The 24,216-nt window shown below is 43.7% G+C and overlaps 1 protein-coding gene across 1 annotated transcript in view; it reads right to left on the minus strand.

The window, feature by feature from the left end:
* LOC115145179 (transforming growth factor beta receptor type 3-like) overlaps positions 1 to 24,216 on the minus strand; it is a 138,999-nt gene that overhangs the window by 83,068 nt on the left and 31,715 nt on the right. The window contains exon 3 of the mRNA XM_029686509.2: positions 14,732 to 14,919. Within this exon, the coding sequence (XP_029542369.1) occupies positions 14,732 to 14,919 (188 nt within the window). The remainder of the gene's footprint in view (positions 1 to 14,731; positions 14,920 to 24,216) is intronic.

Below are 24,216 nucleotides of genomic sequence, written 5' to 3' on the forward strand. Positions count from 1 at the left end.
GATAGTTGGCTCCCATCGCTGCTTGGTTATTACCAGGCAGATGACTAGAGGAATGTTGTTCTCGGCTACTACCCTTACCTTATTCCAAGAGAACCTGTTCGAAATGGAAGGCCCCAAATTCTTTTGTCAAGGACTCGAGTCACCCAGGTCATAGACTGTTCCCTCTGCTACCGCGCGGCAAGCAATACCGGAGCGTCAAGTCTAGGTCCAAAAGGCTCCTTAACAGCTTCTACCCCCCAATCCATAAGACTGCTGAACAGTTAATCAAATGGCTACCCGGACTATTTGCATTGACCCTCCCTTTGTTTTTACACTGCTGCTACTCGCTGTTTATTGTCTATGCATAGTCACATTACCCCTACCAACATGTACAAATTACCTCGAATAACCTGCACCCTCGTACACTGATTCAGTACCTGTACCCTATGTATATAGCCTTGCTATTATTTTATTGTGCTACTTTATTTTCTTTAGTAAATATTTTCTAAACTCTATTTTCTTATAACTGCATTGTTGGTTGAGGGCTTGTAAGTAAGCATTTTACAGTAAGGTCTACTACACCTGTTGTATTTGGCTCATGTGAAAAATAACATTTGATTCCATATGAATGGAATTGACTCCTTGTTAGAATGAGTTCTCTAATAACTCTGTTGAGAGAGAGAGAAGAAGAAGAGTAATGCTGGAATTGTGTTCATGTACAGTATGTAGCTTGACTTGTCTCTTGCCCTTTGGATTGTCTCTAGCGATCGACTGTTAGTGCCTCAGGAGCTGTTATACTCCTGTCCTTTAGAAGCTGTGACTGGGGGGGCTGTACTGACAGTCACCCTCCAGGCAGAGCTCCGAGCAGCTATCGAACAATTCCACCTGATAAAACAATCATCTGCTCAGCCTCACGCTGATCCGCAGCCAAGAGCGTCTCGTTTGATGTTTGCCTCTGGTAAGTTGATTAGACAAAGATGGCCTGTGTGAGAGACAGAGAGATATATATACTGCTGGCCGGGCCCTCTCCCTGACTTTGTTTATTTTCAGCCCTATCAGCCAATCATATGGCCAGACCCAGACATGGACTTGCATCCCACATGGCACCCTATTCCCTATACAGTGCACTACTTTTGAAAGGGCCTGGACAAAAGTTGTGACCTAAATAGGGAAACGGGTGCCATTTGGGACACAGCCCTACACTAGGGCAAGGAGCTTCGCTCAGACCTCTGCTGTTTATCTCTCTGCTGCTACGACAGAATGACGTTTGTTTTTCAGAAAGTGTCTGTGCTTATTTTTGTGTAACAGATGCCAGCGACATGGGAAACACCACCTTGAGGAAATGCCAGCATGATATTTCCCACGATGCCCCTCACTGCGTTAGCAGTGGATGTGCTGGTGGCAGAGATGGAGATAGAGGTGTGAAAGCCACTTTGATATTTCCTCTTAAAATTAAATTAATAGCGTGTATTAGCTTGGTTTATTAGAGACAGGATTCTATTTGAGCCAGGCATCTATTTCCTTAACGCCCACAGCTTTTGCTAAATAAAGTGTTGAAAAAACTACCACGCTGTTTATTGTAAGCAGTATGACCAAATCCATTGCAGTCAGATCAGAAGTGCAAAGGCTGCCTACCATACCTCACCGATTTTGCAGGATCTCACGCAGGATTTAACATTTGTCCACGTACCCCAGTTGAAATCGATGCCTAAACCTAACCGTCAAATATTTTATGCTTAACTGCATTTTTCTCCTGTTTAAACAAACTTAACCACGTGATCTTGGTATCACTAAAGTTCATTCGTAAAAAAAATATATATATTTAGACCCGCCGTTTATTGGAAACAGGTGTTTATTTGCTGAAATGTGTGCCAATGCCCGGCTATTAAAAAGGGATGGGCGGCTATTTGAGACCGTTTCGTTTAAGTTTTGCGGTAGTTCTTGAAAGAACACATGGAGAAACGTTAAAACCTGACACCAAAACCTGTTCACAAAGGCTCGTGGCAACAGTAGAAATGTAGACTTCCAATGAGAGCTAAAGAGAAACGACTTTTGCACCTATGGGTCAAACCCCAACCGGAAAAAGGCAAGTAGCAACACAATCCTAGGGGTTTAAGACATGGCTGAACTATGAGCCCGTGGCAAGTCTGGTAATCCAGTTAGTTTACTGTTCCCTTCTTTTCCTCCCTATTCTCTTGCTCTCTATGACTCTGGGAAACGTATTAACATTAGAAGGGGTGCATCTAATCTTGTGCAAACGTGCCACAAAATAATGATGTCCCTTATCTGGGACCAGTATTCCCCTCCCCCACTGCTGTGCACGCAGCCGCAACCTGGTACTTACAGGTCTTATCAGGGATCTGCTGGTGGAGAATGAGTGCTTTGTTCCCCCTATTCTGGGCTAGTGCATTTCCAGTCCCCTGGCTTGTCTCTGCTACCTCACTGAGACATACCCTCAAACACGAGGGAGGGAGGGAGGGAGGGAGGGAGGGAGGGAGGGAGGGAGGGAGGGAGGGAGAGCTTTGATCTGATACTTTGATCCCGGTTGGTCAACATAGACTGATGACATCATAGCTGTTTAGTACATACAAGCTATAGTGGCCGTTAACCTGGAACTAAAGGATTACAGATTACAGCCCACTGAGCCAGAGTCAAAAGAAAACACTGCCATTGGATGGAGAGAGAAAAACAGATTGTCACATATTACAGCCAGTTCTTTGTTGAAGGTGGTGATGATTGAAAAAGCAGGCTTAGTGGTGATTGAAGAAGCAGGCTAGGATGTGAGATCTGTGAGCTTTCTTTACAAAATATACCGACGTTCTCTTGAGTGATGGGGCAAAGTTTTATGGCTCAGTCCATTCGATCTCAAGGAAGCTCAAGCCAGGAGCATCAGTCAGTCCTTCTGAAGTCTCATCCAATATAGCCAGCGCCCCAAACCCCCCCCCCCCTCTCGTTCTTTCTCTCTCTCTCTCTTTGCTCAGAGACATACAGTAAGTACTGTAGCTTCTTTGATCTAAAATTTCTAAAGCAGGAGATGTGTGCCTTGATGTCTTTGGTTACAGAGAGAAGTCCTGCTATGATTCTATTCGTCAATAAGTCAATGAAGAAAGGTGAAGATTTCAGCTCAGCACTGTCCAGACAGAAGGACAACAGCAATTCTAATTCACAAGTTTCACAAAATGCGTGATATATTTCAGTACTTGGTTTCGTTGTAGGTACACTAAGTGTCAATCGTTTGGTTTTCCTCCAAGCCAGAGCGCAGTAATTGACCAGAGTTGGTGTTGTGTTCCATCAGAAATGTTTTGTTATTGTTTGAACACTGAGACAGAAGTACAAATGTGAGCTTATCACTGTCAGAGTCACGCCCGCATGCAGTCACCACCGAGGTGTTCAGTTTCACTTAATTTGCCAATTTATCTGTGCTGTATTGGACAGCAGCCAGGAGGCAGTGTATTGTGAAGCAGGCAAGTGCAGCTGTGCATTTCTCTCTGTTATTGGAAGGATAAGGGCCCAGACCCCCTGGCTTGTATCCCAAATGGCACTCTATTCCCTACATAGTGCACTACTTTTGACCAAAGCCCAAGTAGTGCACCATACAGGAAGTAGGGTGCTATTTGGGATGCAACCTCTGACTGGTTTATGCCCATACAGAATGGGTTCACTGGGAGCATGGCAGGAAACTATTAATTTCTCTCACTTCTGGACTGAAAACGTGGAGGAACTCAAAAAAAACAACATTTGAGGGTTTCACACGTAGATGTGGAGAAGATATAGAGTAGGCCTGACAGAATGCAGCTGGTGTGTGTGTGTGTGGGGGGGAGGGGGTATACAGTGCCTTCAGAAAGTATTCAGACCCCTGGACTTTTTCCACATTTTGTTACATTAGTCTTATTCTAAAATTGATTAAATTGTTTTTTCCCCTCAATCATTTACAAACAATACCCCATAATGGCAAAGCAAAAACAGGTTATTAGAATAAATAATTGAAGAAAAAAAATATATATATTACATAAGTATTCAGACCCTACTCAGTACTTTGTTGAAGCACCTTTGGCAGCGTTTACAGCGTCGAGTCTTCTTGGGTGTGATGCCACAAGCTTTGCACACCTGTATTTGGGGAGTTTCTCCCATTCTTTTCTGCAGATCCTCTCAAGCTCTGTCGGGTTGGATAGGGAGCGTCGATGCACAGGTCTGAATACTTTCCGAAAATCACTGTGTGTGTGAGTGTACGACCTGTTCCTCTTCATGCTTTTTGTCCCGTTTTCTCTAAGCCCCTCCATGTAACCATAGGAACCAGATGCATGTCTCTGCATGGATATCAGGATGGAGATATCATGGAGCACATTCTGGTAACTAGAGAGACTCATGCAACTAAACCTATTTGCATTAATATCTTGAACCTATACCCAATGTCCAATTAGAAGCATTTTCGAGGAACACTATTTACAAATAGGCTTGACTGTATGGAAGATCATGGGTTTATACGGATCTTATGGTCCATCAATACCCCTGTGTCGACAGTGGACCTTGGAGGTGCACTGTCTGTACATACAAGGTGTTACTACTGGGTGGAAGTTGGGTTTACAGGGAGCTCTGTACTTGGACATATCTGTGTACTTGACTGACCCTGGCTGCTGTACAGTCAGTTCAAAACAGAAAACAACATGTTCCACATCGGCCCCTGAGCCCAAACAGCCCAGTCAGAGAAGAGCGTCTCAGCCGGAGCAGGCCACAAGACCCCTGCTTGTGCTGCAGGCCAGACCAATCCACTCTCTAAACATCAAAACACACACACAGTCCGTTCTGCGGCCAAGATGCCACTTCCTCTTCCATCACGAGAGGCAGAGAAGGAACCCGGAAAAACAACTCTCCATAATCACTGCCTGCCCTGACTGACCAGCCACCTCTGTGCTGACTCTGACAACAACAAGCATCCGAAATACACTCCAAAGCAAAACAGAGGAAAAGCCTCTACGTAGTGTGGATGGTGATGAATGTGCAAGCCTCCTGAAAGGACTGAATGAAATGTATTTGAGTGTCGGTATCAGCAAACTTTCCCTCGTGTTCGTATCAATACGGAGGCCAGCAAGCCATCTTAACTCAAGGAGACAGTAGATGCATGATTGCAATTTGATGTTGGTAACAGAAGCGGAGACAGACTAGGCAGAATTAGTCAACCAGTTGTCCAGTGAAATGTTTATGTGTCCGAGTATCTCCTCCATCTGCCACTGAAGGTCATGATCATGGGCAGCTTGTGTACGTGTCATGGGCAGCTTGTGTACGTGTCATGGGCAGCTTGTGTACGTGTCATGGGCAGCTTGTGTACGTGTCATGGGCAGCTTGTGTACGTGTCATGGGCAGCTTGTGTACGTGTCATGGGCAGCTTGTGTACGTGTCATGGGCAGCTTGTGTACGTGTCATGGGCAGCTTGTGTACGTGTCATGGGCAGCTTGTGTACGTGTCATGGGCAGCTTGTGAAACCAAACCCTCGTCCCTGCCTGGGCGGTAATGCCAAATTCACGTGCTAGTCGGAACTAGGAAACTCTAAAATGTTTGACTTGTTAATTGGTTGTTTAAAAAATATATATATTTCACCTTTTTTTAACCAGGTAGGCTAGTTGAGAACATGTTCTCATTTGCAACTGCAACCTGGCCAAGATAAAGCAAAGCAGTGTGACACAGACAACAACACAGAGTTACACATGGAGTAAACAATAAACAAGCCTATAACACAATAAACAAATCAATGACACAGTAGAAAAATGAAAGTCTATATACAGTGTGTGCAAAAGGCATGAGGAGGTAGGCAACAATAGGCCATAGGAGCGAAAAGTTACAATTTAGCAGATTAACACTGGAGTGATAAATGAGCAGATGTGCAAGTAGAGATACTGGTGTGCAAAAGAGCAGAAAAGTAAATCAAATAAAAACACAGTATGGGGATGAGGTAGTCTTAAACCCCTAGGATAGTCCATCTGTAAATAGCCCACCCAATCTATGTACAGCTGCAGCGATCGGTTAACTGCTCAGATAGTTGATGTTTAAAGTTGGTGAGGGAAATAAAAGTCTCTAACTTCAGCGATTTTTGCAATTCGTTCCAGTCACTGGCAGCAGAGAACTGGAAGGAAAGGCGGCCCAATGAGGTGTTGGCTTTGGGGATGATCAGTGAGATATACCTGCTAGAACGTGTGCTACGGGTGGGTGTTGTTATCGTGACCAGTGAACTGAGATAAGGTGGAGCTTTACCTAGCATAGACTTGTAGATGACCTGGAGCCAGTGGGTCTGGCGACGAATATGTAGCAAGGGCCAGCCGACTAGAGCATACAGATCGCAGTGGTGAGTGGTATAATGTGATTTGGTAACAAAACGGATGGCACTGTGATAGACTGCATCCAGTTTGCTGAGTAGAGTGTTGGAAGCTATTCTGTAGATGACATCGCCGAAGTCGAGGATCGGTAGGATAGTCAGTTTTACCAGGGTAAGTTTGGCGGAATGAGTGAAGGAGGCATTGTTGCGAAATAGAAAGGCGATTCTAGAGTTGATTTTTGATTGGAGATGTTTAATATGAGTCTGGAAGGAGAGTTTACAGTCTAGCCAGACACCTAGGTATTTATAGTTGTCCATATATTCTAGGTCGGAACCGTCCAGGGTGGTGATGCTAGTCGGGGGGGCGGGTGCGGGCAGCGAACGGTTGAAAAGCATGCATTTGGTTTCACTGGCATTTAAGAGCAGTTGGAGACCACGGAAGGAGTGTTGTAATGGCATTGAAGCTCGTTTGGAGGTTGTAGTTATACACCTGCAACGAATCAGCAAGTCAGAAATGTCACCATTCCCTAGTTCTGACGAGCATGTGAACGTGGCATAAAACACTGTGGATTATGACTGAAGGACAAGCGAGGAGGGAAGGCAAGACAGAGACAGAACCTGCATCCCAAATGGCACCCTAACCCCCAGTAATAGTGCACTACTTTTGAGCAGGGTCCATAGGGCTGCCATTTGGGACACAGACAGACTACTGAAGGTCCAGATGAACAAATCTGCGCCCCCATCTTAGGTAGGAAGGCCGGCCGTTATAATGTCAAGGAAAAGGATTGTTGTCTATGAGCCAAACGGCAGGCTGCCAGGTGTCCCTTAGTTCATTACAACGCTTATCTCCACAGAAATACTCCCCAACGGTCACAGGCAGAACCGGTGCAGGGCCAACTTATCTCTATCTCTCTCTGCCTGAGACGGTGGCCTTCTGCAGCCAAGGACAGGGTCAGGAGGGGTGGGTGGAGGGTGGGGATAGAGGGGTTGACCAGGGACAACAGGATTTATGCCTAGGCTCTTCCACAATCCACCACCCTAGAATTCTAGAGCAATTCAGCACGTTCTGTCCTATCCCGGTAAGTAAACCAGCAATTCTTCAACAGCAGAATGGAGTGTGCGAATCATCATCCATACATGAGTTGTTGAGCAAATAATTGGGATACATCTTGGAACTGACCCAAAACAAACTGCTTAGGGGAGTTAATGCAACGCCCACATAAAAAAAGACCACAGTTTATTATTGAATACTACAGTACCTACTATAGAACTGTAGAATACTATACTACACACTGTATTATCCCTTGATAATTTGTAGTACTTAGTACAACATTGTGTTGTATACTGTAGAATACTATGGTAAATACTACAGTATTATCCACAAAAAAATACTATAGTAAATACTACAGAAATGTCAGCAAAAACACAACAGCATTTTATTTGCGTATACCCTGCCCTTTCCCCTACCACATATCCCAATTTTTGCCACCCATAAGTGAGAAACGTACATGCCAAGTATAGACAATATATTGTGAATATACAACACAGTTAAAAAGTTCAGTCTTTTTTGGTTACTACATGATTTCATAGTTTTGATTTCTTCAAAATTCACAAAAATAGCAAAAGTAAAGAAAAACCATGGAATGAGAAGGTGTGTCCAAACTTTTGACAGGTACTGTATATAGAACCAGCCCAGAACCATCCAACACCATCAGACCTTCACATGGAGCGAGCGGAACACAGGGGAGTGCCATCGCTGACCCCTGGGTCTAGGGCTTCCTTGTGTGTCTGCTTGCTCCTCGGGTTGTTTTTCCTCCCCTCTACAGATCCTTACCCAGCACCAGTTCCAGTTCCTGTTTTTCTCCCAGACCCACAGTCCTAGAACCAGCACCAACCTCTGGTTTTCCAGCCCTGGTACCAGCACGATTTCCAACCCTGCCCCAACACCAGCACCAACCAACCACAACGGCCTCCTTCATCCCTCCCCGAACACAACACTAACACAAGGTCAACCACTCCACCAGACCAACCATGACTGACTGACAAATTGACAGACTGATGATTCTTTCATGTTATTTGAAAGAATGCATTTGTTTTTTGGTAATTGTTTTACTTTTCATTTGATGAACTTAAATTGGATTGGTTATTTATTGTTTGAATTGTTTATTATTTTGAAGTTCAACTCAATTTGATTTAATTTGAAATTTGAACATGTAATGAATTTGAGTATTTCTTCAGCAGACCCCCCCACCAACCTTTCTATGTCAAAGATAATAAAACAAAAACACTTCAGTAAATACTACAGTATGCTACAGTCTGCAAAAACACTACATGAATTACAATAGTATACACTGTAGCATTTGTTTTCGTGTGGGTCTCAACGATGTGAAATGAAACTCATGAAATGAAACACACTCTTTGCAACGATGACAAGCATTTCCCATGACATTTGAACATGTCCCTTTTCTCTCCCTCAGTGGAAGACATCACTTATATAAAGTACCATCTATTAGTCTGATGTACAGTCCAGCTATTGCAGTCGGAAGATGAACAAATGACAAAGTCACAAAAACATTAACACTGGCCAAAACGACAAAGACATTTACATTAGATATATTACGTCTGAGAATTTCACCAGCAAAACAAGCCCAGTCTCAAATGTTGACATAAGGAATGTGTGTGCTTGGACTTTGGGTTTTGTGGGCTCTGTACCTCCCAGGCAGAATTAGTTGACAGTAAAATACGTCATTATTTGGATGGTGACACCAAGCAGGAGAGGTCTCTGAAGAGAAAATAATTGCAGGACTTTAGACAGCTAAACTCTCATGGGTTATCCTCATTGCTCAGCGTCAAGAGCACCACCTCAACACTGCAGAGTGAGAAAGAGAGGCCTTGGAGTCCCAAACCGCACCCTTTTCCCAACACAGTGCACTACTTTTGACCAGAGCCCAGCTCTGTTCAAAAGCAGTGCACTACTGTATATAGTCAGAATTGTACGGTGTACGGAGTACGGTGCAATTTGGGACACATCCTTGGTTTCCCCATTATGTCTCTGGTTGTGTATCAGTCTCCAGACCAGAAAGATCCCAGATGTAGAAACTGTAGTGAACGTCAAAGGGCCCTCTCTGGCCTTTGTCCCACTTTTCCCCAATCTCTACCTCAAATCAAAGAGGCCCAATAATTGGGCAGAAGATATCAAAGACCAACAAATACCTGAGAGGTTGGAATGTGCTGGTAAGCGGTGAGTGGAACAATCTTATCTGCCAGCCACTGTAGACACAACCTCATGCAGATTGGGGGGGTTGTAGGAGTATCTCTGCCACACTTCATAATCTGTCCTGACACAAGTATATGTTTGCTGCTCTTGTTCAAAAGCAGCAGGAGATCTCTGTTCTTGGCAAAGTTGTTCTACTGCAGAACAATGTTACAATTAAAAAAATGCTGTGTTGTTTGGTTGAACCATCTGCTGGGTTGCAGGCATTGGGTCACTTGAGTTGTTTTCTTTAAAAACTGCTCGGTTATTGCTCCTAGGTGCTGGGTCATTGATCCTGGGTTATTGCACTCATAAGACTAGAGACATGGCTTAGTAGGGGCGTGGCTTTCAGATAGTTATTTTGGCCACCCGTGAAAGTATATGTCATTCTGGTTCATCTGTTCTGTTGTATAGTTAGCACATGTTAAGGTTGACCACTGACACTTTTTTTGTTGCTTTAATGAGGCTTACACAAGTGCATGAATTTCTTACGAGCCCATGCACATCCCAATGTTGGGTTATGTAAATCATGCATATGCCAAAATTGTATCTTAATGTTGGGCTATGTAAATAATAATGTTATGAATTTTATATTAGAATATGTAAATGGGGAAAAAAATATAGGAAACTTGAAGTGTACAAACTTAACATGATGAGAAGGGATTACATTTATTCTTACGGGTGGGCCCCCAAAAAATATCTGAAAGCCACGGATTTGGAGTAATGACAGGTATGGCATCATGCAAACTTCCCTTTGCTGCATACATTCCTTATCAGTGTAACAATTACCTCAATGTGTTCCATCACATTGTCATGACTCCCACCGAACGTGGCTCCCCTGCCTGTTCGGGTGGCGCCGGCCTACTAGCCGCCACCGATCCCCTTTTCCTTTTCTGTTTGTTATGTCTTATTGGTTGCACCGGTTTCTCGTTTTAGTTTTGATCCAGGACTAATTAAGCCTGTTAGGCCCGTCTGTTTTTGTGCGGGCTTGTTTTCTGTTAGTCGAAGTTGTTGCGTGTTGTGTTCCCTGTCGGTTTGTGCCCTGTTCTGGGTTGGACACTTTTTTTTTATATTCGCCTGTTGTTTTGGATGCCGCAATAAAGTCCGGTTCCCGCCCATTATCCTCTGCTCTCTGCGCTTGACTCCGCACCCACCCCTCCAGGCTGTGTGACAAACATTGTGTTTATACTATGGTATTCTAATTTTGAACATCGCTCTTGATCCTTATTGGGAAATGTGTTGATACGTTTCAATGGAACCTTGTAATCATTTGACCTCCAAGCTTGTTCTTTACAGTCTGTTTTCACCATAAAGGCAGTACGACTTGATGAAGCTAATTAATCCCAAAATCTAAAATGCTATTCTATCACAAGGTTTCATTCCAAAAGGTTTAGCTACTACAGTTACATAAACATTACTATAGTAGTCATTCAATCACTAGTAGCGGCAATTTAAACAGTACTCAGTAGAAGCAGAGATGGCTTTAGTATAAAATCGTAATGCCCATTCCCACTTGGGACAATAATGTAAAGTGTAATAACAGACCTTAACACATCTCAAATATGACTTCCTATCCCATCTCCTATCTATAGTACTTACTAGATATTTACTACTTACTTCTAGTCCTAGCTATACTACTTACTTACTTACAGTACTTAGGCTCATCGCTCCTTTGGGAGAATAGGGCACAGTGCAAGTCCTATCTATGCAATACAGTGTTAACACTAACGTGTTATGACAGAATCACAAGAGTGGTGTCTTTATTTACATGCTGACTCAACATAACACACCCAGCCTGACACCCAGCTCCTGTTCTTGTCTATGCATCTGGCCTTGGCAACATTTAGATCTGCCTACCTCAGCAGTAAAATCCCCAGGGCAGGCTGCTTTTCACACTACCATGACTGAAGGAGTGGGGGACACGTAAATATCCTGACCCAGCACAGGCCCATCCTTCAGTCCGCAGGCTACAGAGAGATAGACTTATAGTCGAGCAAATGTTAATGAAAACAGAGGGGAGCCTTGTCATTCAATAGCCTGATATAAGCCCTGAAAGAGAGAAGGGTAGATGGGTTCATGCTTATAGGCACAGAGGTACGCACACTACAACTCTCAGGATCGGGAGAGCTAAGGAGTGTCTTGTTCAACTGTTATCAAACATGTATACTCATCTCCTCAAGTATTTACCGCTTAGCCCTTCTTGAAAATGCGTGGATACCATTTTGGATCCTCTTTTTAAGAGCCATAGAAGAATGTGATGACAGGCTTCATTTCTGTCTCGCAACAGTGTGAGGAGGTGCAGAGACTAAGTAAGGGGTTCGTTGAAACACAGCCATGGAGATAGCTGGGGGAGATAACATTTTCTCTGATTTAGTTTTATTGATGTTGCCGAGCCCTTCAACAACAATGCCTGTGTTCTAAATGGCACCATATTCCCTATATAGTGCACAAGTAGCGCACTTTGTCTGGGAATAGGGTGTCATTTGGGACGCAGCGGTGCAGCCCTCCAACAACAATCTGATCTCCCAGAAATGTTTACCATCTTCTGCTGCGTTGCTTTGGCCAACAAGCCTTTCTTCGGCTTCCTGTCGGCACCAGGGGGGAAGGAACGGACGCCATTTGCTGGGCCCCTGATTACAATGGGGGCAGAAGAGGGCAGTGGATAGATGTACCAGATAGAGTGTTCTCTACTGTATCTGACAGCACCATGGAAGGAGCAGCTCACAGGGATAAGAGGCCTGGGTACATAGTGGCGAGAGACAGAAGAGCCATCAATCTTTACACTGATAACCAATGCCTGGGAAGTGTTCAATAGGCACAAAAAAAGAAGAACACAATGTGAAACAGGGAGGTACTACCTGTCCAATAAAAAAACACTTGTTTACAGTGTTGAAACATTTGCCTTATTGAACATGACCCACCCAGCTCTCTGATGTATCAAAAACTGGAAAAGTAATGTAGGGCTCTCTCTAGCATCTAACATCACTCTGGGTCAAGCATTCAAACTCCTATTGCCAGCGACATACAAACACAGTATACAATCTATGCAGCTGATAACACCTACAGTTGAAGTCGGAAGTTTACATACACTTAGGTTGGAGTAATTAAACCTCGTTTTCAACAACTCCACAAATGTCTTGTTAACAAACTATAGTTTTGGCAAGTTGGTTAGGACAGCTTGGAAAATTCCAGAAAATGTGTCATGGTTTTAGAAGCTTCTGATAGACTAATTGACATCATTTGAGTCAATTGGAGGTGTACCTGTGGATGTATTTCAAGGCCTACCTTCAAACTCAGTGCCTCTTTGCTTGACATCATGGGAAAAATCAAAAGAACTCAGCCAAGACCTCAGAAAAAAAATGTAGACTTCCACAAGTCTTGTTCATCCTTGGGAGCAATTTCCAAACACCTGAAGGTACCACGTTCATCTGTACAAACAATAGTACGCAAGTATAAACAGCTTGGGACCACGCAGCCGTCATACCGCTCAGGAAGGAGACGCATTCTGTCTCCTAGAGATGAACGTACTTTGGTGCAAAAAGTGCAAATCAATCCCAGAACAACAGCAAAGGACCTTGTGAAGATGCTGGAGGAAATAGGTACAAAAGTATCTATATCTACAGTAAAACGAGTCCTATATCAAAATAACCTGAAAGGCCGCTCAGCAAACGAAGCCACTGCTTCAAAACTGCCATAAAAAAGCCAGACTACGGTTTGCAACTGCATATGGTTGACAAAGATCATACTTTTTGGAGAAATGTCCTCTGGTCTGATGAAACAAAAATAGAACTGTTTCGCCATAATGACCATCGTTATGTTTGGAGGAAAAAGGGGGAGGTTTGCAAGCCGAAGAACACCATCCCAACCGTGAAGCACGGGGGTGGCAGCATCATGTTGTGGGGGTGTTTTGCTGCAGGAGGGACTGGTGCACTTCACAATTCTGACATTTTTTAAATAAAGTGGTGATCCTAACTGACCTAAGGCAGGGAATTTTTACTAGGATTAAATGTCAGGAATTGTGAAAAGCTGAGTTTAAATGTATTTGGCTAAGGTGTATGTAAACCTCTGACTTCAACTGTAACTACTGTGTATTGTAAAATCTCCCCTACATTGAGCAACACAGATTATTCTGCACACTCCACCCTTGTGCAAGCGAGTTTAAACAAAGACTCTACAAACCCCCACCACCACCACCTCCATCCAAATCAAATCAAATGTAAAATGTTATTGGTCACATATACATATTTAGCAGATGTTATGGCGGGTGTAGGGAAATGCTTGTGTTCCTAGCGCCAACAGTGCAGTAGTGTCTAGCAATTCACAAAAATAAAAACAAATCTAAAAGTAAAAGAATGAAATTAAGAAATATATAAATATTAGGACAAGCAATGTCGGAGTGGCATTGACTAAAATACAGTAGAATAGAACACAGTATATACATTTGAGAAGTAAAGTAGCATGTAAACATCCTCAGTTAACGCTGCTGTTATTCTTGGAACAAGTCCACTATCGTTTATTTTCTATTTCTTCCTTCTCGTGTTAATAACATTTTGTGATCTTCTGACTGAATGTGAGCAGAGCAGCTGCTGAGCAATGATAAAGTAAATGAGAAATGATGCACCTCTCCCCAGAAAGCTCTTGAGTTAGCCTAACTTAACAGACTTCCAGTCATTATAGCATCAATTAACTTGGTACAAAGTGTTTTTTAACCTGAATGCCAACCCACACTGTCATCTACATTCTTAGGATGGCATACTGCCCATGGAACGATACGGACCGAGATAACCAAGAGGAGGTGACGTTTTTTAAATGTTTTATATATATATTTTTTTTAAATGTGCTCATCTGCTGAGGCCACTAAACTCAAAATGACACCAGTGTTTTTGTTGACATCCGTGTTAATGCTATGGTAGAAACAGCATGCTGGGATGCACGTTGGATGTTTAGCTGTCTGACAGAGGTGTGCACTTTGGGTTACAGTTATAACAGTATACACAGGTGAGGATAGCGTGAGACTACAGTATATGTATATGACTCCCTGGACCAGGTGTGGCTGTTCTGCGTTAGCTCAGCCAGGTGGGTGACTGACCTCTGCAGGTGTGTCCTCTGGTCCGTCATATTATATACAGCATATTGTTATACATTGTATTGTATATAGGTGGTTACACTATATGCACACACACGTGTCTGACCTCTGTAGTCTTGTGGTCTGGCCCCTTAGGACCGTGGCCCCTCAGGTTGATGATGTGGACCTCTTGAGGCAGTCCTGTTGTGCCGCGGGAGGCACAGCCTGACATGGCCGTGAAACTCTTTAGCAGGGCCTGCACCGGGTGGCCTACGCCGACTGGCAGCAGCTCACACGGGCTGCGTGACAACGGGCCTGTGGGGCAGAAAATAAAAAGGAGATGAGTGCTAACTCGTGCAATTGCTTTTCGAGAATCCAAGATCACCAGCGTGTAGCTCGAGAATCTGCATAAAAGGAAACACACTTTAACATCAACTGAAGGTCTAAAGGAAAAAAGCCAATAGACATGAGAGGCAAGTTTTCCACACTGCAGCGTCGGTCCAACGAACTGCAGAACACTTTATACGGAGGTTATGGAAATCATTTATAGACTGTTCATAATTAGAGAGTGTACGAATCAGCTGCTCTTTTGTGAATGACGAGGGCAAATCAAGGAATGTCCACATGCAACCATAATGAGTGGCATAATCATTATCTACATTGGGCGTAGCAAAATAAAAGGCTGCCCGCGCACATTGTCCGGGCACAAAGCTCACTACTTCTCAAAGTAGGCCATTCTCTCCAGTCCACAGCCCACTACACAGCAGACTGGCTTCTCAACAAAGAGCAGCATCATTCTTTCTGACCCTCAACAGGTCACTAATACAGACTGGCCGCGCCTCTGAACAAAGCAGTGTCTAGCTAAGCTTCTACAGGCTGTTACGGTGCCAGACCTATAATCAAGATGACCTCTGGCCTGCTCGCCTCCCTACCACTGAGGAAGTACAGTTCCCGCTCAGCCCAGTCAAAACTGTTCGCTGCTCTGGCCCCCCAATGGTGGAACAAACTCCCTCACGACGCCAGGACAGCGGAGTCAATCACCACCTTCCGGAGACACCTGAAACCCCACCTCTTTAAGGAATACCTAGGATAGGATAAAGTAATCCCTCTCACCCCCTCCCCTGAAAAGATTTAGATGCACTACTGTTCCACTGGAGGTCATAAGGTGAATGCACCAATTTGTAAGTCGCTCTGGATAAGAGCGTCTGCTAAATGACTTAAATGTAAATGTAAGATGACCCAAAAGAGCCCTCCAATTATAATCCCCTTTATTTCACTTTCATTTCTTTCTCTTTTCCCTTAAAATGGTCAAAATCGGGCCTTCTCTTAATTCTCTAATCACTACAGGAGGTGGACCAGACTTCACAGTGTAGTGCTCTTGGCTCTGGACAACCCATAATTAGCCGTTATGACTGGGGGGTCAATTATAGAAGTTGCTGTGGAGAGCTGGCACTGGAGGTGTTCGTGTGAGAGTCTGAAGCGAGAAGCCTGTCAGATTGGTCTACAGTGTGTGTGTGTGTGTGTGTGTGTGTGTCCTGCAGCACTGAAAACTGGTGACCTTGGAATTGGAGGATAACAAGAACGGATGGACTATAACAGGGATCATGTAATTGACCATTACGAGCACAACTTGTTAACAACACTTCCTCGAAAGTAAAAAAATATATTAAAAAAATAATGTTATGTTATGTTGGAGGCGGTGGGATAAATTTCTCTCTCTATGGATCAGAATCTCGCTTTTGTATTCTTGTTTTCATTTCACTCCACAATGATTAGCCTAATAGGTGGTTCAGGTAACATTGTGAGGTATAATTACTAAAAACTGAAGGTAGCTAAAGTCAATTATAATAAATAGGCTACATCTAAATCTCGGACTGCCATAGATACTCATTTCCTGAGGGCAGTGGTCCAAAAATAGGGCCTTCTGCCTCTTTCCTCTCCCTGTGTCCGTCCGTCCATCCATCCATCCATCCATCCGTCCATCCATCCATCCATCCATGGCTGTCATGTGGAGAGGAACAGTGGGACTAACGAGCCATGTCAGGCATGCAGAGCCAAGTCCCAGCGTGGTGAAACCCCAACCCCACCTTGCGAGTAAAACATTTTAGCGGCCCCCCTCAGAACAGCAAAGAGAAGATAGATTTGTTTTAAAGTTAATTTCCTGCAATTCTACACATCTTGGCATGGGACGGAGAGAAAAATTAGCAGTTTTACAGCTAATTTCCTGTAATATTTATTTTTTATTTAACTAGGCAGGTCAGTTAAGAACAAATTCTTATTTACAATGACTGCCTAGCCCGGCCAAACCCTAACCCGGAAGACGCTAGGCCAAATGTAGACTCCCAATCACGGCCGGTTCTGATACCGCCTGGAATCAAACCAGGGTCTGTAGTGACGCCTCCAGCACTGAGACGTAGTGCCTTAGACCGCTGCGCCACTCGGGAGCCCACATTTTTGCCTCCACCCTGTTTGCAGTTTTTAATATGATAATTGATGATCAATGGGCCACACCCCGATCGGTAATTCGACCATGATTACTACAAGTTTAGATAGCTGGCCGCTAGACTAACTTCCCAATCTAAATACAAATTGCTGACATGAGCTAATTAAGTGACTGCTGATGCACAACCACATTTCTAAATTGCACCTTGTGCATTCTATTATTGTATTCTATTATTCTAACTCCCTGCCCTATCTAGTGCACTACTTTTGACTGATTTTACCTACTTAAAATACACACACACATACACACACAGACAGCCCTACGGTTTTGTGCAAGGCGTTGGACAGGCCTTTTCCATTAGAGAAACTGTGTCTCAGGGGACTAGTTGTGGCCAGGCTTTCCCCCTGTAGGTCAGTCCCTACACTTTTACTCTGCCTGCCAGCCCTACAGGCTCGCCTTGCGCCAGCCTGCGCAGGGCCTGCTCACGTTTCAAACACTGCACGATAAACACGCTATGGTTTGCCGATGGCAATCGGTGGAGAACATTTGTAAATTATTAAAGAGAAGTTAAAGACAGGGGAAATAACTTTAAAACTCCTCTGTCTCTGACATAAATACTGTACCTCAACAGTGGGTTGCTAGAGGAAGGTTTCTCTCTGAGTGCAGCTATTGTTTTGCTGTACTGTACACACAAACACACACACACACACACACACACTGCACATGTGATCCGCACAAAGCCTGAGACATGCGTACCTTCCTCTCTGTGTCTGTCCCCCACCTTCCACCTCTCCTTACCCCCTTCTCCTCCCCTAGGAGTACACACAGGTCCCTCTCGAACCAAAGTCATCAGCCTTCAGTCCTCATCTCACAGCACTTAAACTCACATTTTCCCCCACACCACACAGTGGAATAACAACCACCCCGTCAGCCAGACAGAAGAAAAAAAAAGGTCCTTTTTGGAAGACGGCCAAGAGATTACGGTACTTGTTGGGCAGTGATGTTGTTTCTTCATTTAACTTCATGGAAAAAAAGGGCTACACTGAGACAATACAGTGTAGTGGAAGAAAAGAATCCGGAAGATTTGGACAATAATTGAAGGAAACCAAGCATTTGTTTTATAACACTAAACACAAATGCAGCTGTGGGTAATAAACAAAGACAGTGTTTCCATCCCATAGAATAATGTTCTGGAGATCCAGGGTATCTTGTTAAATATCATATCAGGACTGAGTGGTTTTGGCCAAGACGCAATTGAGCAACAATACGAGCATCGTTTCCCCCAAAAACTAAGTGTACAACGAAGAGAACGAGATACAAACTCAGAAAGCAGCTCTGATTATCTCTGTATTACATATTCATCTATGGCCAGCCATATTCACAACATTATTAAACAATGATGTATTTTGGACATTTATAAGCGGGAACTTAGTTTACTACATATATTTACACACAGGAACTTTAAAAGACATGTACTTATACAAACATCCTCTATTATAACCATAATATCCTTGTATTATTTATATTTTTCTGTGTAGCTGAAACCAACTGGAGTCTAATCCTGCACATCTGGTATGGTCATCACAGTTTGGAGCCTCCACGGAGGGGGAGGGGGGCGGACTTGTGGCCTTGCCACAGCTTTGTCTCTTCTGTCACCTTGTCTGATCCCTCTCCCCCATCTATACCTCCTTCTCTCTCCCTTTATCACGGTCTGTACCTCTATATCACTGTCTGTACTGCTTTCTCTCCCTCTATTGCTCCTGTCCAGCAGCTGCTAGCCCCTCTGGCTGGCCAGGCCGAGCAAACGCCCACAGAGCGGAATGAGAGAAGTGGTTGTTCGCCCCACATGAAAAACAATCCTGAAACAGAGTGCCCACAAGACAATTCACTAAACAGACTATACACTGCAGAGCAGGCTCCTCTAAGACCAAAGCCCAGCAGATCTAGCAGATGACAGTAAAAAGTGATATTCAATCTGCGATATCTACCGTAACAGCAAAATATTTATCTCCGATTTTGGTTAGGAGAATAAGATATTAATGCTAGGTGCTGGATTATTGGTGCTGGTTTATTGAGATAGTAGTTTGGTATGGGCGTGGCATAATTTTTTTAGTCACCCATGAGATAAAATGTCATTCCTGTTCATCCGTTCTGCTGCATAGTTATCACAGGGTAAGGTTGAACATTGACATTTTTGTAGCTTCAATGACCCATTGCTGGGATGAGATGGTATATGTTATTATAATATATGAACACATAATCTAAATATTATACAACAATGTGTACAATAAAGAAATTGCAGTATGTAAACTTAACATGATGAACAGGAATGACATTTACTCTCACGGTGCCAATAAGATCTAGCTGAAAGACACACCCCTAATAAGCCACGCCTCCTGAAAATAACCTAAGGATGATATTAAAAAAGACCCAGCTGCTGGGTCAACCCAGCATGAGAGGGAAAAATACCCAACTGATGGTTAAATTAACCCATGTTTGGGTAATCCCAACAACCCAATTTGTTTGGTTATTCACACAACCTAACTAGCTGGGTCAAAATAACCCGACATGTGTTCTGTCCACTATTTAACCAGCGCTGGGTTATCAAATAACCCAAATTGGGTTGTTTTTAGCCAATCATTTTTTAGAGTGTGGTTTCCACAGGACTGTCTCTTCCTGTCTCAGCCTGGGTTCTGAAAGATATGAGACAGACAGAGGACCCTGCAGGAGTGCAGCATGTGGGATGGAGAGCACATCCGTTTGAGTGAAGACAGCATGGTCTGGTCCTGCCAGGTATGGCCTGGACCCACAGACTCAACATCCTACTATCCTCAACACCTAGACCTATCCACAACCAGAAAACACAAAAATGTTTATAAATAAATAAATACTCAAAACCCACAGAAAACCATTCTGTGTACCTCAACAGTTTCAGAACTGATATATATATATATATATATATATATATATATATATATATATATATATATAAATATAAAGTAAACTCCTGTTTCCTTTCAAGGGTTCAGGGTAGAATACCTTCACTAGGAAATAATTCTCTGATATCATAAATGAGTAACTAAAGTAAGTAACAGAAAGATGAGGTTCCAGTTACAGAGAGGATGTACTGTCGTTGATGGTAGACATACAAGGTAAATGGATGCATAAAAGGTGACATGTTTCTGCTGCTACCTCAACTTCCTGACTGAAAAGTCTACGCCTCTCTCTTTCACACCCACACGCACCTGTTTATAGAGGACAAAGGGCAACAGACAACAACTGTTACAGCTATTGGCCTACATATTTACATAGGTATTCTACCTTAAGTTAACACATTTAGATGTGAACATGTTTTACATATGGTATAATCATCATAACTTGTGGAAGGTTCCAGTATGAAGGGTGACTGAAATAACCCATTCCTGAAACCATTTGCTAAATGTAAAAATGTCACTCGGGTTGTTGTTTGCCGTCATGGGGCAACAGTACTGAAAAGGCATTTGTTATATACCTTACATTACCGTATGACCCACAGTTTCAATTAAGTCCTGTGAGTCGAGGGAGACGTAGAAGCCACCCACACACATGCTTCACGGCCAAAGTCAAAATATGCCAGGGAAAATGAAAAAGAGCTGATAACCTCCTGCTGTGCCTTTGACTCTCTCTCTTTCCCACTCCAGTAAGTAGGTAAGTAAGTAAGTCAAGAGTCTCTCTATATCTGAATATTCTGACTAGGTTATATAGTATAGTATTTGGGATAAAGAATGAATGAATATGCTGACTGCAATATATAGTACTACTGGGAAAAGCATCAAGAGGAAATGACGACTGTTTAGGTGACTGAATTTAGGCAGGGTAGAAACCAAAGGCATTCACATCTTCACACATCAAACCAGGAGTTTAGTAAAAGACACAAGCGAGAAAGTGAGAGCGAGAAAGTGAGAGCGAGAAAGTAAGAGTGAGAGAGAGAGAGAGCGAGAGAGAGCGAGAGCGAGAGAGAGGTCACATATGGGGGAGGCTCTGACACTGACAGATAAAAATGCACTCTGACTCAGATGAGCATAACTCCTTGCAACTCCACTTAACCTTAACCTACAACGGAGGTTGTGGGAGTTGAGAAGCACAGGCAGCCAGTAACAGGACTGGTCTAGTTCTCAATCTCTATCAGTCTCTACTCTACCCCTTACAATACATATAACATCTACTGAAGTTCGCTTGTCTGGTTATGCCCATCTTGCGAATTACAGTTAAGCACACACAGATTAAAATCAGGTGGTCCCAGTATATCATTCTCTACTCAGAAGATATATATGTGAACTGAAATGTATTCTGTAGTGTGGGCTTGTTGAGTACTTTGATTATTACACTAATGTTGAAGACTGGGGAACGTGGATACTTTGGGATCGCTCACAAAAGGGTTAGTACTAGGAGGAGAGTCAGGATGTGAGCGTATAGAAACTCAAAAGGATACTTCAGTCTCAGAGACTGTATAAATACTCTGTAAGCAAACAGGCTTAAGACGTATTTAAAGACACTGGATACGCCCCAAAAGGCACCCAATTCCCTATACAGAGCACTGTTTTGAGCAGAGTTTCCAAGAAATGCACTCTGCTACTTCAACATGCTGCTGGTGACATGCCAAGACTTGGGTACAGGATGTGATGTCATACCATGTGCCCGTTAGGAACATATCTGATATTCCCACAAAGCCATTTCCGAAGAGAAACAAACAGAGCCTTCCCCCAGCGCACTATACACAACACACACAGCGTGTGCACACATACACACACGCCCGCACACACACACTCAGAGACAGACATGTGCACATATGGACACACACACACACACCCTCATGTGTCTTGTTCCAGGCATCCCCCAGCAGTAGACCATTGTATATACACAAAAGTATGTGGACACCTTTCAAATGAGTGGATTTGGCTATTTCAGCCACAGCCGTTGCTGGCAGGTGTATAAATCTAGCACACAGCCATGTAATCTCCATAGACAAATATTTGCAGTAGAGTGGCCTTACTGAAGAGCTTAGTGACTTTCAACGTGGCACTGTCATAGAATGCCACCTTTCCAACACGTCAGTTCGTGCCCTGCTAGAGCGGAACCGCCGAGTGCTGAAGCACGTAAAATCGTCTGTCCTCGGTTGCAACACTCACTACCGAGTTCCAAATGCCTGGAAGCAACGTCACAGAATAATGGTCTGGGACTTTTTGTTATGGTTCGGGCTAGGCCCCTTAGTTCCAGTGAAGGGAAATCTAAACACTAATCCACACAATGACATTCTAGACAAGTCTGTGCTTCCAACTTTGTGGCAACAGTTTGGGGAAGGCCCTTTCCTGTTTCAGCATGACAATGCCCCCTTTCACAAAGCGAGGTCCATACAGAAATGGTTTGTCGAGATCGGTGTGGAAGAACTTGACTGGCCTGCACAAAGCCCTGACCTCAACCCCATCGAACACCTTTGGGATGAATTGGAATGCAGACTGCAAGCCAGGCCTAATCGCCGAACATCAGTGCTCGAGCTCACTAATGTTCTTGTGGCTGAATGGAAGCAAGTCAATGCCGCAATGTTCCAACTTCTAATAGAAAGCCTTCCCAGAAGAGTGGAGGCTGTTTTGGCAAAGGGGGGACCAACTCCATATTAATGCCATGATGTTGGAATGAGATGTTTGACTAGCAGGTGTACACATACTTTTGGCCGTGTAGTGTATCTTCAGAAGGATATGAAGGTTACTGTAAAGAGATACTTTTACACAGCTTTAATTCTTACACCGTGTGTTTCACAAAATAAACTAAGCAAAAAAAGAAAAGTCCCTTGTTCCAGGACCCTGTCTTTCAAAGATCATTTGTAAAAATCAAAATAACTTCACAGATCTTCATTGTAAAGGGTTTAAACACTGTTTCCCATGCTTGTTCAATGAACCATAAACAATTAATGAACATGCACCTGTGGAACGGTCGTTAAGACACTAACAGCTTACAGACGATAGGCAATTAAGGTCACAGTTATGAAAACTTAGGACACAAAAAAGGCCCTTCTACTGACTATGAAAAACACCAAAAGAAAGATGCCCAGGGTCCCTGCTCATCTGCGTGAAGGTGCCTTTGGCCCTGCTGCAAGGAGGCATGAGGACTGCAGATGTGGCCAGGGCAATAAATTGCAATGTCCGTACTGTGAAACGACTAAGACAGAGCTACAGGGAGACAGGACGGACAGCGGATGGTCGGATTCGCGTTTATCGTCGAAGGAATGAGCGTTACACGGAGGCCTGTACTCTGGAGCGGGATCGAATTGGAGTTGGAGGGTCTGTCATGGTCTGGGGCGGTGTGTCAGCATCATCTGACTGAGCTTGTTGTCATTGCAGGAAATCTCAACGCTGTGCGTTACAGAGAAGACATCCTCCTCCCTCATGTGGTACCCTTCTTGCAGAATGCCAGTGTTCTGTCAAGGCCAGTGAAGAGCCCGGATCTCAATCCCATTGAGCACTTCTGGGACATGCTGGATCGGAGGGTGAGGGCTAGGGCCATTCCCTCCAGAAGTGTCCGGGAACTTGCAGGTGCCTTGGTGGAAGAGTGGGGTAACATTTCACAGCAAGAACTGGCAAATCTGGTGCAGTCCATGAGGAGGAGATGCACTGCAGTACTTAATGAAGCTGGTGGCCACACCAGATACTGACTGTTACTTTTGATTTTAACCCCACTTGTTCAGGGACACATTATTCCATTTCTGTTAGTCACATGTCTGTGGAATTTATTCAGTTTATGTCTCAGTTGTTGAATCTTATGTTCATACAAATATCTACACGTTACGCTTGCTGAAAATAAACACAGTTGACAGTGAGAGGACGTTTCTTTTTTTGCTGAGTTTAGAAGACGCTGCAGAATACATCATTTACCCTGTACACATTCCCAAATAAAGACAGACAGGATTTAAAACATTTGTTTAATTATACAAAGAAATTGAAAGGCAGGAAATACATGTAATAGACAGGGTGGGGCCACTATGTCAGGGTGTGGCCATTCAACCTGTGGTATCTCAGTTCCCATATGGACCAAGGGATTATCTCTATCCTGCAATGTCATTGGTCTTCGTCTCCTAGCAGACATTCCCAGGGTCCGTGGACCATGCAAACCAGTTTAGGGAAAGCAATATTCTG

The sequence above is a fragment of the Oncorhynchus nerka genome, linkage group LG17 (genome assembly GCF_034236695.1).
Source record: "Oncorhynchus nerka isolate Pitt River linkage group LG17, Oner_Uvic_2.0, whole genome shotgun sequence".
Taxonomy (NCBI): Eukaryota; Metazoa; Chordata; class Actinopteri; order Salmoniformes; family Salmonidae; genus Oncorhynchus; species Oncorhynchus nerka.